Source organism: Muntiacus reevesi, chromosome 6, assembly GCF_963930625.1.
Source record: "Muntiacus reevesi chromosome 6, mMunRee1.1, whole genome shotgun sequence".
Lineage (NCBI taxonomy): Eukaryota > Metazoa > Chordata > Mammalia > Artiodactyla > Cervidae > Muntiacus > Muntiacus reevesi.
This window is the reverse complement of record NC_089254.1, coordinates 42,464,319-42,482,554: the sequence shown is the minus strand read 5'-3', so window position 1 is coordinate 42,482,554 and position 18,236 is coordinate 42,464,319. Positions and strand designations below refer to the sequence as shown.

Genomic DNA, 18,236 nt, shown 5'->3' with positions numbered 1-18,236 from the left:
TCATTGGTAGAATTGATGTTGAGACTGAAACTCCAATTTTTGGCCACCTGATACAAAAAGCTGACTCATTTGAAGAGACCCTGATGCTGGGAATGATTGAAGGCAGGAGGAAAAGGGGACGACAGAGGATGAGATGGTTGGATGGGGTCACCGACTCGATGGAAATGAGTTTGAGTAAACTCCAGGTAGGTGATGGACAGACAGGCCTAGCATGCTGTAGTCGATGGGGTCTCAAAGAGTCAGACACGACTGAGCAACTGAACTGAACTGATGTCATGCAGTGCAGCCAAAAAATAAAAATAAATAAAAGAGAAAAAAGCTGAGTGAGTTTACCCACAAAGCATCTTACATGTATCCACTTACATCTCGTTGGTAAAAACTCATTGGTGGACATGGGCACCCCTAGACCAATTACTAGAAGGTGACTGGGGAGAGGGATGCTCTAGATGGCAGCTGAATCAGCCTACCTACCCAACAACATCTGCCCACAACTGCTGGTGGTACAGATGTTCATGCCAAATAAGAATTTTATTATCACTGTGTAACCATCCTCATTTAGCCTCTTAACTTGTCCTTTTCTATATGTTTCGTTTTCTCTCTTGGTGTCTTGGCACCTTTAAAAGCTGTTATCATCAGGGAAGCTCACAGAGCACACTCTTCTCAGGTTTGAATGCTTCCTCTCTCCAACCAAGTTCATGGTTAATTTGTAACCATGCAAAAGTTAGGTGCAGGCACTATTTTCAAAACCCAGCACTTCTTTCTGAATCTGTACAGAATTGCCAGGACACTAAGCCATCTCAGAAGGGAAGAATTTAAAAGGAGTGCTGATTGTGAAAATAATCTTAAATTATTTCAGGAATGCTGGAGTGGAGAAATACTCTGTATGATTTGAGTGAGAAAGTTTTAGTGCCTCTATGTGGCCTGTGGACCACTCAGCCCATGTGCTACTATGCCCTCTGTGCTTTTTAATCAGAAGCCTAGGGTATATACTGCACCTTCAAACAGTTAAATGAAGGCTAGTTTTTGCCTCTGATAACCTTTCTCATAAAGGGTAGTAGAAAGAGCATACAACCCTTGAAGCTAAAGGCAACATTCATTTCTCACAGGGAAAAGTGTTTGGGGTTTTGTTTTGTTTTTTGCCTGTTTTAAAGACTATGGAATTTATATAGATGTTTGTGCCCATATAGCTTACTAGTATTTTTGTTCAATGCTGATTTCTTTTATTTTGTAATTTTACTAAAAATTGCATACCACAGCTTCGTATTTTCTAGATTTCATTTTGCATACCTTAACACATAGCAGCAATCATGGTTTTCTGTCTCTTAAGATAGGAGCATCAATGCATAGTAACTGAAAGTTAATGGTTTTTAAATTAACTATAAATGAAAATTATTCAAAATTAGAGTTTTCTTCTCTGTCTTAGAGTAATAGAAGGACAAAGAGATAGTATATTGGTTGAGACGTTTCGGAATCAGGCAAAGCTGATTTCTCATCAAGTGTCTGCCATTTACTGTCTCCATTTCCTCATTTGTTGTTGTTGTTGTTATTCACTCAGTAAGTCGTGTCTGACTCTGTGACCCCATGGACCTCCACTATCTCCTGCATACATTCATGCTAAGTCACTTCAGTCATGTCTGACTCTTTGTGACTGTATGGGCTATAGCCTGCCAGGCTCCTCAGTCAGTGGAATTCTCCAGGCAAGAATACTGAAGTGGGTTGCCATGCCCTTCTCCAGGGGATCTTCCCAACTCAGGCATCAAACCTGCAAGGATTGAACCTCCATCTCTTTATGTCTCCTGCATTGGCAGGCAGATTCTTCACCACTAGTGCCACCTGCAAAGCCCAACTGTCTCCTTAAGTGTGCTCAGATCCATGTCTATTGAATCACTGATGCTATCTAACCATCTTATCCTTTGCCTCCCCCTTGTCCTCCTGCCTTCAATCTTTCCCAGCATCAGGGTCTTTTGCAATGAGCCTGCTCTTCGCATCAGGTGGTCAAACTGTTGAAGCTTCAGCTTCATCATCAGTCCTTCCAATGAATATTCAGGGTTGATTTCTTTTAGGATTGACTGTTTGAATCACCTTGCAGTCAAAAGACTCTTGAGAGTCTTCTCCAGCACTACAGATTGACAGCCTTCTTTATGGACATCTCACATGACTACTGAAAAAACCATACCTTTGACTATATGGACCTTTGTCAGCAAATTGATATCTCTGTTTTTTAATATGCTATCTGGGTTTGTCATAGCTTTCCTTCCAAGGAGCAAGCATCTTTTAATTTCATGGCTGCAGTCACAATGCACAGTGATTTTGGAGCCCAAGAAAATAAATTCTGTCACTGTTTCCACTTTTCCCCCTTCTATTTGCTATGAAAGATAGGACCAGATACCATGATCTTAATTTATTTTAATGTTGAGCTTCAAACCAGCTTTTTCATTCTCCTCTTTGACTCTCATCAAAAGGCTCTTTATTTCCTCTTCACTTTTCTGCCATTAAGAGTGGTATCATCTGCATATCTGAGATTGTTTTAATTTCCTCTGGTAGGTTATAAATTCCTTGAGAACTTTTCTCTGAAAAAGTAATTGTGCATACCTTCAAGCACTTTATAATCACATAGTGCTCAGTTGCGTGCTCGTGTGTGCTCAGTGGCTGAATTGTGCCTGACTCTTTACAACCCTATGATTGCAGCCCGCCAGTCTCCCCATCCACAGGATTTTCCAGGCACGATTACTGGAGTCGGTTACCATTTCCTCCTCCAGGGGATTTTCCGACCAAGGAATGAAACCTGCATCTCCTGCACTGGAAGGCAGATTCCTTACCACTGTGCCACCTGGGACCCAGTCAATCATGGGGATTTTACAACCATTAAAACCACATTATCTCATTTTCAGTATTTAATAGCTGAGTACTGAAGACTGGAGAATTTTAAAACTGAAAAGTCTCAAATTGTCCCATTTCCTACCACCAAACACAGCCACTGCAAACATGCTGGTTAATTTCCATCATGCATCATTTTGCAAATTTTTTAAAAACATTTTTGTCACATGTACAATAATTTGATTATATTACCTTCATAAATATTTGAAATATGGACAGTCTGTCAAGTGACTATACCAGTTTACTTAAGCATTCCAGTTTCCTAATAGTTTGACATTAAAATGTTTGCCAGTTATTTCCTTGGGATAGAGTCCATGAAACGAGTCAAACGTTTTATCTATTTGAGCAGTACATGAGTGCATACCCATTTTCAAATATATTTGACCACTCAAGGTATCAACTTAAAAAAAATATTGCTTCTTTGATAGGCAGATATTTGATATTTTATATTTCAAATTGCCTTTTTTAAATTAATTGAAATCCATTCTAGAACTTGGCAAGATTTAAATAAGTAAAATAAAATTATTTTGGCATACGGTATGAAATGAAGAGCTTAATTTTTCCCTAATATATTGCTGTTTTTAATTTTCTGATTTCCTCCTCTGTCTTTCAGTTTTACAGGAGATTCTAAACTTGCCTCAAGTATGCGCTATGTAGAAACACAATCAATGCAGATAGGAGCATCTTACATGATTCAGTTCAGTTTGGTGATGGGCTGTGGCCAGAAATATACCCCACATATGGACAATCAGGTGAAACTAGAGTATTCAACCAACCATGGCCTCACCTGGCACCTTGTCCAAGAGGTGAGTTTATTTTCTCTAAAACTTGTGATAGGTAGACGTCACCTTTTTACATAGGGAGCAGAGAATTAAAATTCTAAAAGTTTAGGTTTGGTTGAAAAGGAACAATATTATTTGTAACAGAATTGACATAAACTCAGCAATGGATTTTAAGGATGCCATATTTTGCACTATCAGATGCTAAAGGGAATTGAAAATCTTTAAAATATGGTAATAGATATACTAGGATGGTGTTTTCAACATTATTTTCTCTAGCTCTCTTTCTCTATTAAAGTCTCTTTCTTCTTTCTCTGTAGCATGTCTTCATCTGTTCTTTTCTGTCTCTTCACCTGTAGGTAGACCATACTAAGAATATATCTCCTGCCTTAAAAAACAAAAAAGAAATACATAATTCCAGGTTCTTGAAATAAAATGTACTTCTTTCTATATACATACTGGTGATTCATACATATAGTATGATATTTATGCAGATACTACTGATATGCATAAATATAATACTGAATAGGATAATGTTACCAGGTGGTGCTAGTGGTAAAGAGCCCACCTGCCAGTGCAGGAGACATAAGAGATATGGGTTCAATACCTGAGTCAGGAAGATCCCCTGGAGAAGGGCATGGCAACCCACTCGCGTATTCTTCCCCAGTAAATCCCTTGAACAGAGGAACCTGAAGGGCCACAGCCAATAGGGTCTCAAAGAGTTGGACATGACTGAAGCGACAATATACACCAAATAACAGTGTGACACTAACATGTCAAAAAAGGAACCCTAATCCAGTTTCTGTTTTTCCATGTGGCTATTAGAAGACATTTCATTGCCTTGTGGCATCTCATTTATTTCCCAAATATTTTAGCTTCACAGAAGGAAAATTTATGGATCGTATCCATATTGCAAATGGTTAAGATGACAACATTAGATTTCTCTAAGGTCTTTTTCACTTCTTTTGAGTGAGTAAACATATTGCTCTGAGGAAATGGAAGTTGAGTTAAATTTTTGCCTGATTCTCTTTTAGGAATGCCTTCCAAGTATGCCGAGTTGTCAGGAATTTACATCAGCAAGTATTTACCATGCCAGTGAGTTCACACAGTGGAGAAGAGTCATAGTGCTTCTTCCCCAGAAAACTTGGTGAGAGATGCCATCTTCAGATATGACTGTCACTTTAACTTTTATGTCTCTTCTAGCATGACGAATATGAAGAAGAGTTAAGCACAAGATGACAGTATGCATTCCTCTTTTTTTATTTTAGAATCAAAAGATCTTTCTTTTTGTACTGAGGATATTTGAAAAATAGAGCTAATGAAAATTTGGTTTCCAAAGTGTCATAGCTTTTCCTCACCTCTCTTTTTGCCTCAACTTTTCATTTTGTGGGAAAACTCATTGAGCCAGTTTCTTTGGGTTTGACATATAAAGGGGAATGATACAGGAATCTAAAAACTCCTATGTCAAAAGTTTGGATTGCAAACCTGTTTTCTTCCTGCAAAGGCCTACTTTTTCTTTTAAAAGCTTAACATGTCTTTTTTTCTCTATTCTCTTTCAGTAAGAATGAAGATCACCCCAGGCAGAAGCCTCAGTAATTAGGGAGAAAGTTTAATATTTAATAATATGAAAGAGAAAAGCACATTTTCCCCAAATATTGCATTGTTTCATGTTAGACTGATCACTCCAAGGCCTGTTTGAGGAATAGACTGGAGGATAAAGAGTGAAGACAGGAAGACCAGTTCAGGGGGTGTGGGGTGGTCCCAAGCATTAAAAGTTTAGGTGGCTTGGAGTATGAGTGTAACAGACATGGCAAGAGCCATCATTTGTGAAATTTATTTTAGTGAAATTGGACTTGTTGATGGGCCAGATGGGAGCTGGGGTAAAATGGGAAGAATCAAAAACAGTTTCTAAATTCTGGACCTGGGAAAAATACCACTAAGAAGGGAGAGGCTGGAGGAGTGGATTTAGGACAGTAGATTAAAAGTCATATGCTTCTTATGTTTTGTGCTATGAATTTTGAAATACTTATCTATTCAAGTAAAAAAGCCAATTGGACTTAGGAATCTGGAGCTCAAAAGGGGGGTTGGACTTAAAAGTTAAAAATTATGAGTACTATTTAAACCCTGGAACAAGATAAGCTCACCCAAGAAAAAACCTTTGACCAGAAATTAGAACACCTGAGTTCTCAGTATATCTCTGTTAATGACTGACTGCATGCTTTAGCCATTTACAGCCTCTTCAAACATAATTCCTTATGTGTGTGATGAAGAGGTTGAATTAGATGATCTTAAAGATCCCTAGCACTTCTGGAGTTCTATGATTTGTGTAGCAGGAAAGGCATAAAAGAGACAAAAAGTTATATTTTTCTGTGGTATCTGCTTTCCTCGACCCCTTTTTAAAAGAAAATTACTAAATCAACCCTTCTTGGACTATTTTATAGGAGAGTTAGGCTCCACACAAAAACAATTGGCTAGATAACCACCTAAAATTATTATTATACCTACTTTAGTTGAACATTGAATTACTGCATTATAGAAGAATGCCTCCTTGATTATTTTTAAAGATTCATCATTATGTCAGTTTGAACAAAATGCTTGAATTTTAATTTTCACATATTTTTTATATCCAACTGTGAACTATTTCCTGGATACTCAATTATGCTTTGTATAACAAGTTGTTGCTTTCTCTAACATCCTACTCTTTTATATCTACTGCTGGGAATATAATCAAGATTTATATTTAATTTCAATGATATTCCAAGCATGTCTATCAAGATTATAAAAAAACATTATATCAAACAACTGAAATACCAGTCATAGTTTGTGCATAGCTACTGAGGTGTTGTTTTTTTTTTTTCTAATTTGCCCCCATTATTTCACCATTATGTATATCACCTCGTTATTTTAAAAGCACTGATTTTTATTCATTGACATGTGGGTTACCATTTCAAAATTATGATGGTAAAATAATCCTGACAATATATTTAAGAGATTTTTATTCCCAGAGTAAATGTTTTATTCTGGGAATGTTCCCAGAGACATTTTAAATTATTATCCTTAATTACCATAGTGTAGACAGTATCCCAAAAAGTGCTGTCCTTTATCAAAAAGGACTTTGCAGGTTACTTAACACTAAAATTGTATGTTGTATTATTATTTCTTAGCTTAAACGATATTACTACTGGGTTGAGTTTTACTATAGTTAAAAAGAAATCAAATTCTCATCAATGTTTATTAGGCATGCGTGCCTGCATGCTGAGTTGCTTCAGTCGTGTCCAACTCTTTGTGACTCTGTGGACTGTAGCCTGCCAGGATCCTGTGTCCTTGGGATTCTCCAGGCGAGTATACTGGAGTGGATTGTCATGCCCTCCTTCATTTATTAGGCACTTGAGAGGAAATATGTTGATTCTTAAAGTCTTTAGTTTTTATACAACACCTGACACATTGTTGGGATATTCATTAAATGTTGGGAAATTAAATAGAATTTCAATTTAGTATGCTTTGATGAACCAAAGAGATGTTTTATTACAAGCCATATCTTTTTTACAAACTGAAAAAAAAAATCTACTAGATTATTCACTCTTGACAGCTTGCGTTTATGTACATGTAAGTAAATTATTGAATTCTGCTTTTCCAAATTTCCTTCAAAGCCCTGGGTGAGGAAAGTATAACTATTTCTGAAAGACAAACAATCCAATAGGATATTTATTTTAATATTTCTACTGACTAATACTTAAACTAAACATTATTGCAGTAATAGTTTGAAAAATAATGTCCAACTAGTTATTATCCTTGTTTTTGTATCTATAATGCTCTAAAGCTCTGCTGTAAAGATAAAGTATGTTTATTCTCTTTGACCTTCTTGTTAACTTTCTTATGTGCATTTCAGACTTTTGCAGATGGCAGGTTTTTCCCAAGCATTTGGGAGAAGAAATTACAGTTTAGTTTGAAGCAGTATTCCTTCTGCCAAATCTTTCTTCTGCTGTTTTGATTCAAGCATATGCAACTATAAATTGAACACAGACAAGCAAATGTGATCTGCATTGTCAAAGATCTGTTAACTTTAGAAGATATGCTAGATAGGACAACTTAGATTGAAATATTGAATATGTATACACCTGCTCAAAGAAATTATATTTTATATGAACTGAACATTTGTTACCCAATGAAAATTAACTTCGTTTTTATGAGAGACATTTACATAAGAACAGAGCCTAATGAGACCCAAACAGCTGTGAGTTGCTGACTTCATAAACAAATCAACACCTAATGACTGAATGAGTTTCAGAATAATTGAGTAAATGTAATCACAGTCACTGAAGGTAGAAAATACAGTTTAGTCAGCTTTCATTTAATTTGATTCCTCGAGTTAGCTAACTATCAAGAGATGACTCAGTGGTATTTTATTTCACTCTAGAAGTTTATAAAGGGGAATCAAATAAAGAAAAGACTGTCAAGTTTTGTTGCATTTGAAAATCTATAGTTTGGATTTTAAATGCAGGTCAAATTCATTTCATGATCCACTAGGCAGTAGTGGTACATCCAGACTCAATCCAAAGTGCACAGGATTTTCTTCTTAAGAATACTTAATTTTTTTTTTTTTGCTGTGTCAAAGTGTTTTTTTGTTTGTTTGTTTGTTTTTAATTTTATTTTATTAGTTGGAGGCCAATTACTTCACAACATTTCAGTGGGTTTTGTCATACATTGACACGAATCAGCCATAGAGTTACACGTATTCCCCATCCTGATCCCCCCTCCCACCTCCCTCTCCACCCGACTCCTCTGGGTCCTCCCAGTGCACCAGGCCCGAGCACTCGTCTCATGCATCTCACCTGGGCTAGTAATCTGTTTCACCATAGATAATATACATGCTGTTCTTTTGAAACATCCCACCCTCACCTTCTCCCACAGAGTTCAAGAGTCTGTTCTGTACTTCTGTGTCTCTTTTTCTGTTTTGCATATAGGGTTATCATTACCATCTTTCTAAATTCCATATATATGTGTTAGTATGCTGTAATGTTCTTTATCTTTCTGGCTTACTTCACTCTGTATAATGGGCTCCAGTTTCGTCCATCTCATTAGAACTGATTCAAATGAATTCTTTTTAACGGCTGAGTAATAAAGAATACTTAATTTTGAGAGACAGACAGAGGCAGGGAGGAGGAAGAAGAGAGAGAAAGAGAAAATTGGCAAATTAAATATTTGTATTGGGGGTGATATTTAGCAGTGACGCAGCTGCAAATCAGTGAGATCACACCTTGTGTTCTCACATGTGATCAGCTGGAGATTGCTCACACAACTAAATTTTTTTTTCTCACTAAAAATGAAGCCAATATTCAACCTCTTTCACTTTCTTTTCTGTTAATTAACATCAGCACTTGAAACTGTGGATTGTCATTTTAAATGAAATAATTCACTTTAAGCGGTTTATCTTAATGAAATATCTGTTCAAGAGTTCAGAGATATATGTAAGAATAAAAAAGGATTTGGAATGTGTTTAATGTGATTGTTTAGAAGCGTAAATTAGGTCAGATTTCTGAAACCCTCCAACCCCATTTTAATATTTGAAATATCAAAACTTCAAAATAATATATGCCATGGGTTTTATGTAAGCACGTGATTATAAAGAAAATAAACTATCACCTCTGTCAACAAATCACCAGAGCAGTCATTACATTTTTGAGCTGGAAAGGATCCTAGAAATCAGTTTGCCCAATCTCCTAATTTGAGAGGTGAGGAACTAGAAGCTCCTGAAGGCTTAAATTTCCCACTAAAGGTCACACAGCTGATAAATTGCAGAGCCAGGGTCCTTGGGGTCGAATCCCCTGACTCCTAACACATTTTTCACTCTGTTACCTACAGAAGTCAGAAACAGGGTGCCCTTTCCTGGCCTTGTCCGTCCACTCATTGGTTCACTTTTTAACAGACTTTTTGTACTTTATTCTGTTCCTGTGCAAACTACTGAGATAAAAAGATATCCCTGTCTCCAAGAGAACTCACAGTCTAGACACCTGTGACCCTCAGCTTGACTCAGATTGTATCAGTCTTAAAAGAATATAGTCACCTCTCTAAGTGACAGTAGTGCATGTGTCTTAATTGTCTTCTGTTGGGCTCCAAGATAATGTCCCTACTTTTATAGTAAGCTTTTCTAAAACACGTTTCTTAATTGGTCTATGAAAATTGTAATGGCTATTAGATTACAAATATAAACTGTTACCATGGAAGGGGGCATCTGTCTCGTTGTATGTTCCAGGAAGAGCACTGGTATGCTGCAAACCTGTGTCTGCTGGGTGCATCTCGGTGAATCCTGAAATTATCCTACTATGAATAAAAATGCAACGTATCAACCACATGTCATTAGTAAAATAAACAGTAAAGGCTTAGTCTGGATTTTAACAGTCTGTTATGTACTTAGGGAGTATTTAATATGTGGATAATTGATGCAATAGACCTTAATGGATCATTCAGAGCCATTAAGATCAAGTGTGTCTGTAGCTAGTGTACTAGGGGAGGGTTTAATCAATTGAACTGAGCATGCACGCCTATTCTGCACATTTTTTTGTTTGTTCTCTCTTGTTTTGCACTTTGACCAGATAAAACTGGTCACGGATGCCTGAAACTTCCTATAGGTGAAAAGTATGATGTGATTTTAAAAGCACATTTTGTGGTAGTCAATGAATGGAAACCCTCTTGGCATTTCCCTCAGAATGTCTTCTTTAGACTTTATATCTCATTTGAATCAGGGTCCCAAGTGTTTCTCTATGTGTAACAGACTGTTTAAGTTTTTATCTCCACTTAACATCAACTTGTCCATGAAAACCAAGCAAGTTAATGTTTCAGAAATAATGAGCAGGATTTAGCACCCAGGTGTTCTTACTTGGAAAATAGTACAATGTCACCCATCCTCTCAATCCCAAAACAATACCTGCAAACAAAACTTGTGTTTTATATTGAGCGCCAACTGGAAGTCTTCGAATAACTACTGATACATTTATTGTAAGAAACTGCGTTACTCTAAGATAAACACTGTGCATTTTCATCTGTGAAAGACAGTTTTGTATAAATATTTATTTTTTAAAATTAGTCTGTCTTCCTTTCTTTTCCTAGCATCAAAACCCTAAGCAACAACAGCAATAAAAATCTGATATTGTATCTTTCTTTAAAATGTCTCAAATTAAGACTGATGTAAACAGATAAGTAGACTTTTCTTCATGATGGAATTGTTGAATCAGACAGTAACTGAGTGGAAATTAAACCCCTAAAGAAAAATGATTGGCAGCTAAATTCAAGTTCCAAAGAGTTAGTTCTCTGGAGAATTTTGAACTCTGACGTTCTTTGTCTATTTGACCCCATGTCGTTTTTATTACTATACCTTGGCTTGTTTCTAGGTCCAGTGCCACCCGCTTCCGTTGGAGTCAGAGCTATTACACAGCTCAAGACGAGTGGGCTCTAGACAGCATTTACATTGGGCAGCAGTGCCCCAACATGTGCAGTGGGCATGGCTCCTGCGACCGCGGCACGTGCAGGTATATGTGTCAGAAGAGACGATTGATTCTGCTTCTCTGGGTGTGTGTTTACAATGATACCACAGCAGCTGCCATCAGACTTCTAAGGATAGCCTGATAAATAACGAAATAGCCAAAGGAAAACGATCTTCCTTTCTATCCTTATTTTAGATGTAAAAGATATTGTTGCATTTCAACAAGTATAAAGCCATATATTCTAATTTCAAAGTGCAACCTCCTGGGTTTACATTTCAGAGTTTATCAGTCAGCCCTAAAGTCCTCTTTGTTAGTTAATAGAGCTTGGCTATTGCTTCTCCTTCCTTCCCCTGATAGTCTTAAAGCACAAGTCAAACAGCTGCTGCATACTTTCCTACACCACTTCACCAGAAGCTCAAAGTTGTATACAGAAGGAGATGGTGATTATCGCTAATGAGGATGAGATAGGAACACACTTGAATACTTAAAGACTCTAAAAAAGACATAATTTAATCAGAAGGAGGAACTGTAAAACATGGCCACAGTTAAGTATTGGATGAGCAGACAAACATTTACATGTGACCTTTTAAGCCTACAGGAAAATTTCACAATCGTTCCCTTCTTCCCAACCATACATGTGCATATATGCCCATATCTTTCTTCATTATCCTCATTTCTACCATTATAGCACTTTCTTTTAAAAATGGATTCTGTCCCTTTTTCCCCATGTGAAAAACTGAAGGTTGTTACCTACCACCATGTACAAAGACTAACAGTGTAGTGAAAAGTCTAGTGCAGATGCTAATACCTGAGCAAAACTAAGACATAGGGAATGTTGCGGGTCAAATGGCTGTGGCAGTCACATACGAGTCTATCACTTGTTCACTCAGCCCTCCTCTCTCATAGGTGTGACCAGGGATACCAGGGCACTGAGTGCCACCCAGAAGCTGCCCTTCCTTCCACGATCATGTCGGACTTTGAGAACCCGAGTGCTTGGGAGTCTGACTGGCAAGAAGTTATTGGGGGACAAATTGTAAAACCCGAAGAAGGGTGTGGTGTCATCTCTTCTGGATCATCTCTGTATTTCAGTAAGGTATGAGTGAGAGCCAGGAGTAAGTGATCAGGGCAGTGGCTATTTCAATATGTGATTGATGTTATGGAGCAGCCTGAACTCAGAAGGTACAAATGTGACGCAGTTTTATATTTTCCCACCTTGTCTGCTTTTGATCGAAACTGAAGGTTGCTCAGTTATGTTCGACTCTTTGCAACCCCAAGGACTATACAGTCCATGGAATTCTCCAGGCCAGAATACTGGAGTGGGTAGCCTTTCCCTTCTCCAGGGGATCTTCCCAACCCAGGGATCAAACCTGCAATGAGCATTCTTTACCAGCTGAGCCACAAGGGAAACCCAAGAATACTGGAGTGGGTAGCCTATCTCTTCTCTCTTTTTTCTTCTGCTTTTGATTGGACTTTGCCAAATTCCTGTGCCTTAACTCCATATGCGAAACTCTTTTATAGTTTTATGCTTGTCTTTGCTTACTACAAATCCAGGTAGGCCGATCTAAAATTCCTGCCCCTCTTGTACCTGATTTAAAGCTCATTGCTTTCCTTTCCTCCAGTACCAGCCACGCTTGTGTCTTGAGGGGCTTTGAGTGGGGCAGGTTCTTGGCCCCTTCTCATCCCAGCCTTTGAAGGGTGTGTGAGCATGTGGGTCTGGGGATAAGGAAGTGAGTGGTGGTGGAGCTTAGAAATTAACAATAGCAACTCTGTAGCCAGACTGCCTGTTTCAATCTGATTCTGCCACTTCCTAGCTGTGTGACTTTGAACAAATTCCTTAGCCTGTCTGTGGCTTGGCTTCCTCCTTGGTGTTATATATATGTATATATCTCATTAGCATTATTATGCAGGTTAAATGAGTTAGTACTTGTAAATCATATAGAACAGTACCTAACACATAGAAAGTAAGTACTACTAGAAGTATTTATTAAACTTGGATTATTAAGTTTATTAAACTTTTAATGGATTGCCATTAATCCCAAGAATATGATTGGAGGAATGAGGGGTAATGATGAGGGTAGAGGTGTGCAGAGCTGTTCCTGGGGAACTAACCAGCTGTCCATCAATAGCAAACATCTCAGTTCCTATTTCCACTCAGTTTGGTGGCTGCTTGTGGTATCTGCTGATGTGGGACCATCCTAGTCAACTTGGGCTACTATGATAAAATACCATTGAGTAGGGGACTGAAACAGCAAACATTTTCTTCTCACAGTTGTGAAAGCTAGAAAGTCTAAGATCAAGACACCATCAGATTCAGTGTCTAGTGAAGGCCTGCTTCCACACTTGTAGGATAGTCATCTTTGCATTGCATCCTCACAGGAGGCAAGAGAGAGCATGTATGCTAAGTCTCTTCAGTTGTGTCCAACTCTTTGCAACCCTGTGACATGGAGCCTGGCAGGCTTCTCTGTCCATGGGATTCTCCAGGTAAGAATACTGGCGTGGATTTCTATGCCCTCCTCCAGGGGACTTTCCTGACCCAGGGATCAAACCTGCATCTCTTACATCTCCAGCATTGGCAGGCAGGTACTTTATCACTAGCACCACCTGGGAATCCCCAAGAGAGAGCAGAGAGAGAAAAATCAGACTTTCTTGTGTCTCTTCTTATAGGGGCACTAATTCCATCACGAGGACTCCACCTTCATAACTTAATTACCTGCTGAAGGCCCCACCTCCTAATACCATCCCTTTAAGGGTTAGTCTTCCAGCATGTGAATTTGGGAACATCTTAACATGAAGTCCATAACAGAGACTCCAAGTAGAAGTTTATCTTGCAGGCTTCAGCTTCCCCAGTGGAAGCAGACAGATCAGTATACACCAACTAGGGACTGAGTTGCCAGCCAGAATCCCTAAGTCTGATTCTCTTGGAACAATCCTAACACACACTGCTTGGTGAGGGATGGGGTTGAGAGAACTACCTCCCTCTCCTCCCTTGCTACAGTCTAGGAAGGACGTTTTTTTCTTCCTCTCTCCTCCAGTTCCTCTCTTCATATAGTCTTCAAAAGGACTGCAACCTGAGCAGTGTGTGCAACCGTAATTATTAGCAGCTCTCTTTAGAATGTGGAGTGACTAGTGCCCCTCCTTTCCAGCAAGGACTATAGCCACTAATTCTAGGACAATGGGAAATGTCTCATTCCACATCATATAGCAAGTACGTAAAGGTGGGTGATATATCATAGGGCAGAACCTGTTTGGGCAGAAATCCAAAACACGTTAATTTATGCAAATGTAAAAATAGATACAGCTTTTGTTTTGATACAGGTGCGGAACAAAGAATCAGCAAGTAAACAAGATAGAGAATGACAGAAAATCAGGGATGGATTTTATTTAATGATATTCTTATCTATTGACATTGAAGGTTCCCTGGTCATTATTCTTAGAGATGATACTCAATAAGTGACCAATACACATTCTATAGATCTGATTACACAGTCTAATCCTGCAGAAATGGAAACATTGTGTCTCTGATACCATCAGTTCTAAAACAAGATGATGAATCCGTGGGCTTCCTTGGTGGCTCAGATGGTAAAGAATCTGCCTGCAATGTGAGAAATCTGGGTTTGATCCCTGGGTCAGGAAGATCCCCTGCAGAAGGGAACAGCTACTCACTCCAGTATTCTTGCCTAGAAAATTCCATGGACAGAGGAGCCTGGTGGGCTACTGCCCATGGGGTCGCAAAGAATCGGAATGCAACTGAGCAACTAACATACATGAATCCTTAACCAGTATGTACCCAAACAGCCCAGTAAACATGTGTGTTCACACACAGATATTTTAAACATATAAGGGTTATATATTAATATTTCTTCCTCTTAATTAAAGATGATGTCTGAAGTCAAGCTACCTGGCTTTGTACCCGGGCTCCAAAACTCATGTGTTGGTTCACCTTGCAGAGTTATAACATCTTTCTGTGTCACATCCCACTCTGAAGTGGGATGTTGGGAGTGAGTTAATGCAGGTAAAGAATAAAGGATAGTGTTGGGCACATAGAATTACCATTATAAGTGTTAGCTATCATAATTACATTTTATGAGAATGAATTTCCAATTGGTATATTGAATATTTCCATAGGCATGCCCTGCCACTAATAAAATAAGCATTTCAAAAATAAAATCAATCTCTTCCTCCCACACCAACTTTCTCTGTAAATTTTTGTCAAGATATCTAAGGATCATAGATTTACTTTTTTTCTCTTGAATCAGTCAGACCTGTTTTGAATTCTAAGTGAGAGAAGCTAGCTTAAGCGAAAAAGAAGGAAATTTAGTTCTTGTAATCAAAACAGGGAGGGCTTAGATGAAACTGGCCACAGAGATACCTGGAACTGGAAACTCAAATGCCCACAAAACTCTCTTCTTAAGAGGAGATTCTATTTTCAGGTCAGCATCATTGTGAGAGTGGCCATGGCCACAGAGCCCTCTAAGCAACTCCATGGGAAAATGTGAGGAAGGTTTCTGATTGACCAATGACATGTCCATGGACTGGTGTCATATGATGGGCATGGCCAGAGGAATATCCTCACTCTGTTGGCAGAGAGGTGGAATACACAGTTTGACAGCCCCCACCAGTCAGCATGATTGAAGTAGAGAAGGGATAATGACCCAAAGGAAGGGTTCCTTAGAGCTTTGAAGTCAATCTAGATTCATTTCTCTAAAAACATGCTTCTATCTTGTCATTCTTCCATCACCAATGTTCAGGACAGTCTCCAGGACTGCTGCCCTAACTGCATAACTCATTTTCTTTTCCCAAACATGAATCCTTTGCTCCAAACTGGAAACTCTCCTCATCATCCCATATGTTGTTCATTTCCCTCTTTGCTTAATCTCCACTGCTTTCCTTTATGCCTTCCACCATCTCTGATATCCATATAAAACTTTTGCCCAAATCCTGCTGCTTCTGATACTGAATGTCAGCCTCTATGTACTGATGCTGAATAAAATCTCAGAGATGAAGTTCTGAGTGAAATAGAAAAGAATAGCTTTGTTTCTTTGCCGGGCAAAGGAGGACAACAGTGGATTCCTGCCCTGAAAAACTATTCTACCCAAGGAGGATTTGGTGAGGAATTTTATAGTTTAAGAGTGGGGTTGCTGACCAAGATTAGGGTGTGTATAGAGCCTGCAGTCCTTTATCCTGGTCTCGGGTAGTTTCTTGATGCTTCTCTAGTTTCTTTAATCTGGCCTCAGTGGTCTTCTCTGGAATGAAGAATGTGGATATCTTCCACTTGGTGGGGGTTTTAGTTCTGTCAAGAATGCAAAGATATTGTTATGTGTTTCCCTTTAGGCAAAACGAGGACTCTGCCACAAGGTTGCACTATTGTTTATTGTTCCTCCTTTGTCTCTGTATCCTCTCCCTTCCCTGACTAGCAACTGTTTGAATCTGCTCATTGGGATTCACGGAAGGTCATGAAGGCTGGACTCTGTTCCCTACCAACAAGGAACAGGGGACATGGAAAGGCTTTTGTACCCAGGGGCCCCACAGAGTCCTGCTTGGTTTCACTTCCATGGGGGTTTCTAGGACTAGGGCAGATGACCCTGATCTCGCCTTTATTTGACTGCCTTTCTCATTGTCAATGTTTCCTACATATATAGATCATATTTTTATTCTCATAGTACCCAGCAAAATGCAGAATTACTGACTGAGCCAAACTTCTAGATAAGATGCTCTACTCAAAAATGCTTGCCTTGCATTAGGTATTTACATATCCATAAATACCCTTGAGACTGAATAGATTGGAACCTTGATAACTGATCAGATGACCAAGTGGGATTTAACAAGGAATAGAACTTGATCTGTAGCTCTAAGTTGTCATTACTCTCCCTGCTTGTGTCTGCGAACTCCCCTTTCTAGTTTGTTTTTACAACACGTGGTGTTGAGCTTGGTATAACTGGCAATCAATAATTATTTGAAGAAAGTAATGAATGAATTGGAAAGAAAAGTGGAAAACAACAGGAAGTTCTAAAGAAATGTTATCTTCAAATAAATATAGTAGAATTATTTTTCTGCTGGCTTTTTGATTAAAGATGACTTTCAGTTCAGTTCAGTCACTCAGTCGTGTCCAACTCTTTGCGACCCCATGGACTGCAGCACGCCAGGCTTCCCTGCCCTTCACCAACATCCAGAGCTTGCTCAAACTCATGTCCATTGAGTCAGTGATGCCATCCAACCATCTCATCCTCTGTTGTCCCCTTCTCCTCCTGCCTTCAATCTTTCCCAGCATCAGAGTCCTTTCAAATGAGTCAGTTCTTTGTATCAGGTGGCCGAAGTATTGAAGCTTCAGTTTCAGCATCAGTCCTTCCAGTGAATATTCAGGGTTGATTTCCTTTAGGATTGACTGGTTGGATCTCCTGTCTGTCCAAGGGACTCACAAGAGTCTCCTTCAGCACCACAGTTCAAAAGCATCAATTCTTTGACACTCAGCTTTCTTTATAGTCCAACTCTCACATCCAAAAAACCATATATCCATACATGACTCCTCAAAAAACTAGACAGACGTTTGTTGTCAGAGTAATGTCTGTGCTTTTTAATATGCTGTCTAGGTTGGTCATAACTTTCCTTTCAAGGAGTAAGCGTCTTTTAATTTCATGGCTGCAGTCACCATCTGCAGTGATTTTGGAGCCTAAGAAAATAAAGTCTGTCACTGTTTCCTTTTGTTTCCCCATCTAGTTGCCATGAAGTGATTGGACTAGATGCCATGATCTTCGTTTTTTGAATGTTGAGTTTTAAGCCAACTTTTTCACTCTCTTCTTTCACTTTTATCAAGAGGCTCTTTAGTTCTTCTTCGCTTTCTGCCATAAGGGTGATGTCATCTGCGTATCTGAGGTTATTGATATTTCTCCTGACAATCTTGATTCTAGCTTGTGCTTCCTCCAGCCCAGCATTTCTCATGATGTACTCTGCATATAAGTTAAATAAGCAGGATGACAATATACAGCCTTGATGTACTCCTTTCCCGATTTGGAACCAGTTTGTTGTTCCATATCCAATTCTAGCTGTTGCTTCTTGACCTGCATACAGATTTCTCAGGAACTGGATAAGGTGGTCTGGTATT

At 38.8% G+C, this 18,236-nt stretch overlaps 1 protein-coding gene across 1 annotated transcript in view; it reads left to right on the top strand.

Annotated features, from left to right (window-relative positions):
* Positions 1-18,236, top strand: part of RELN (reelin) — a 530,384-nt gene that overhangs the window by 386,500 nt on the left and 125,648 nt on the right. The window contains exons 21-24 of the mRNA XM_065939296.1: positions 3,491-3,683; positions 4,691-4,803; positions 11,045-11,182; positions 12,044-12,230. Of these exons, the coding sequence (XP_065795368.1) occupies positions 3,491-3,683; positions 4,691-4,803; positions 11,045-11,182; positions 12,044-12,230 (631 nt within the window). The remainder of the gene's footprint in view (positions 1-3,490; positions 3,684-4,690; positions 4,804-11,044; positions 11,183-12,043; positions 12,231-18,236) is intronic.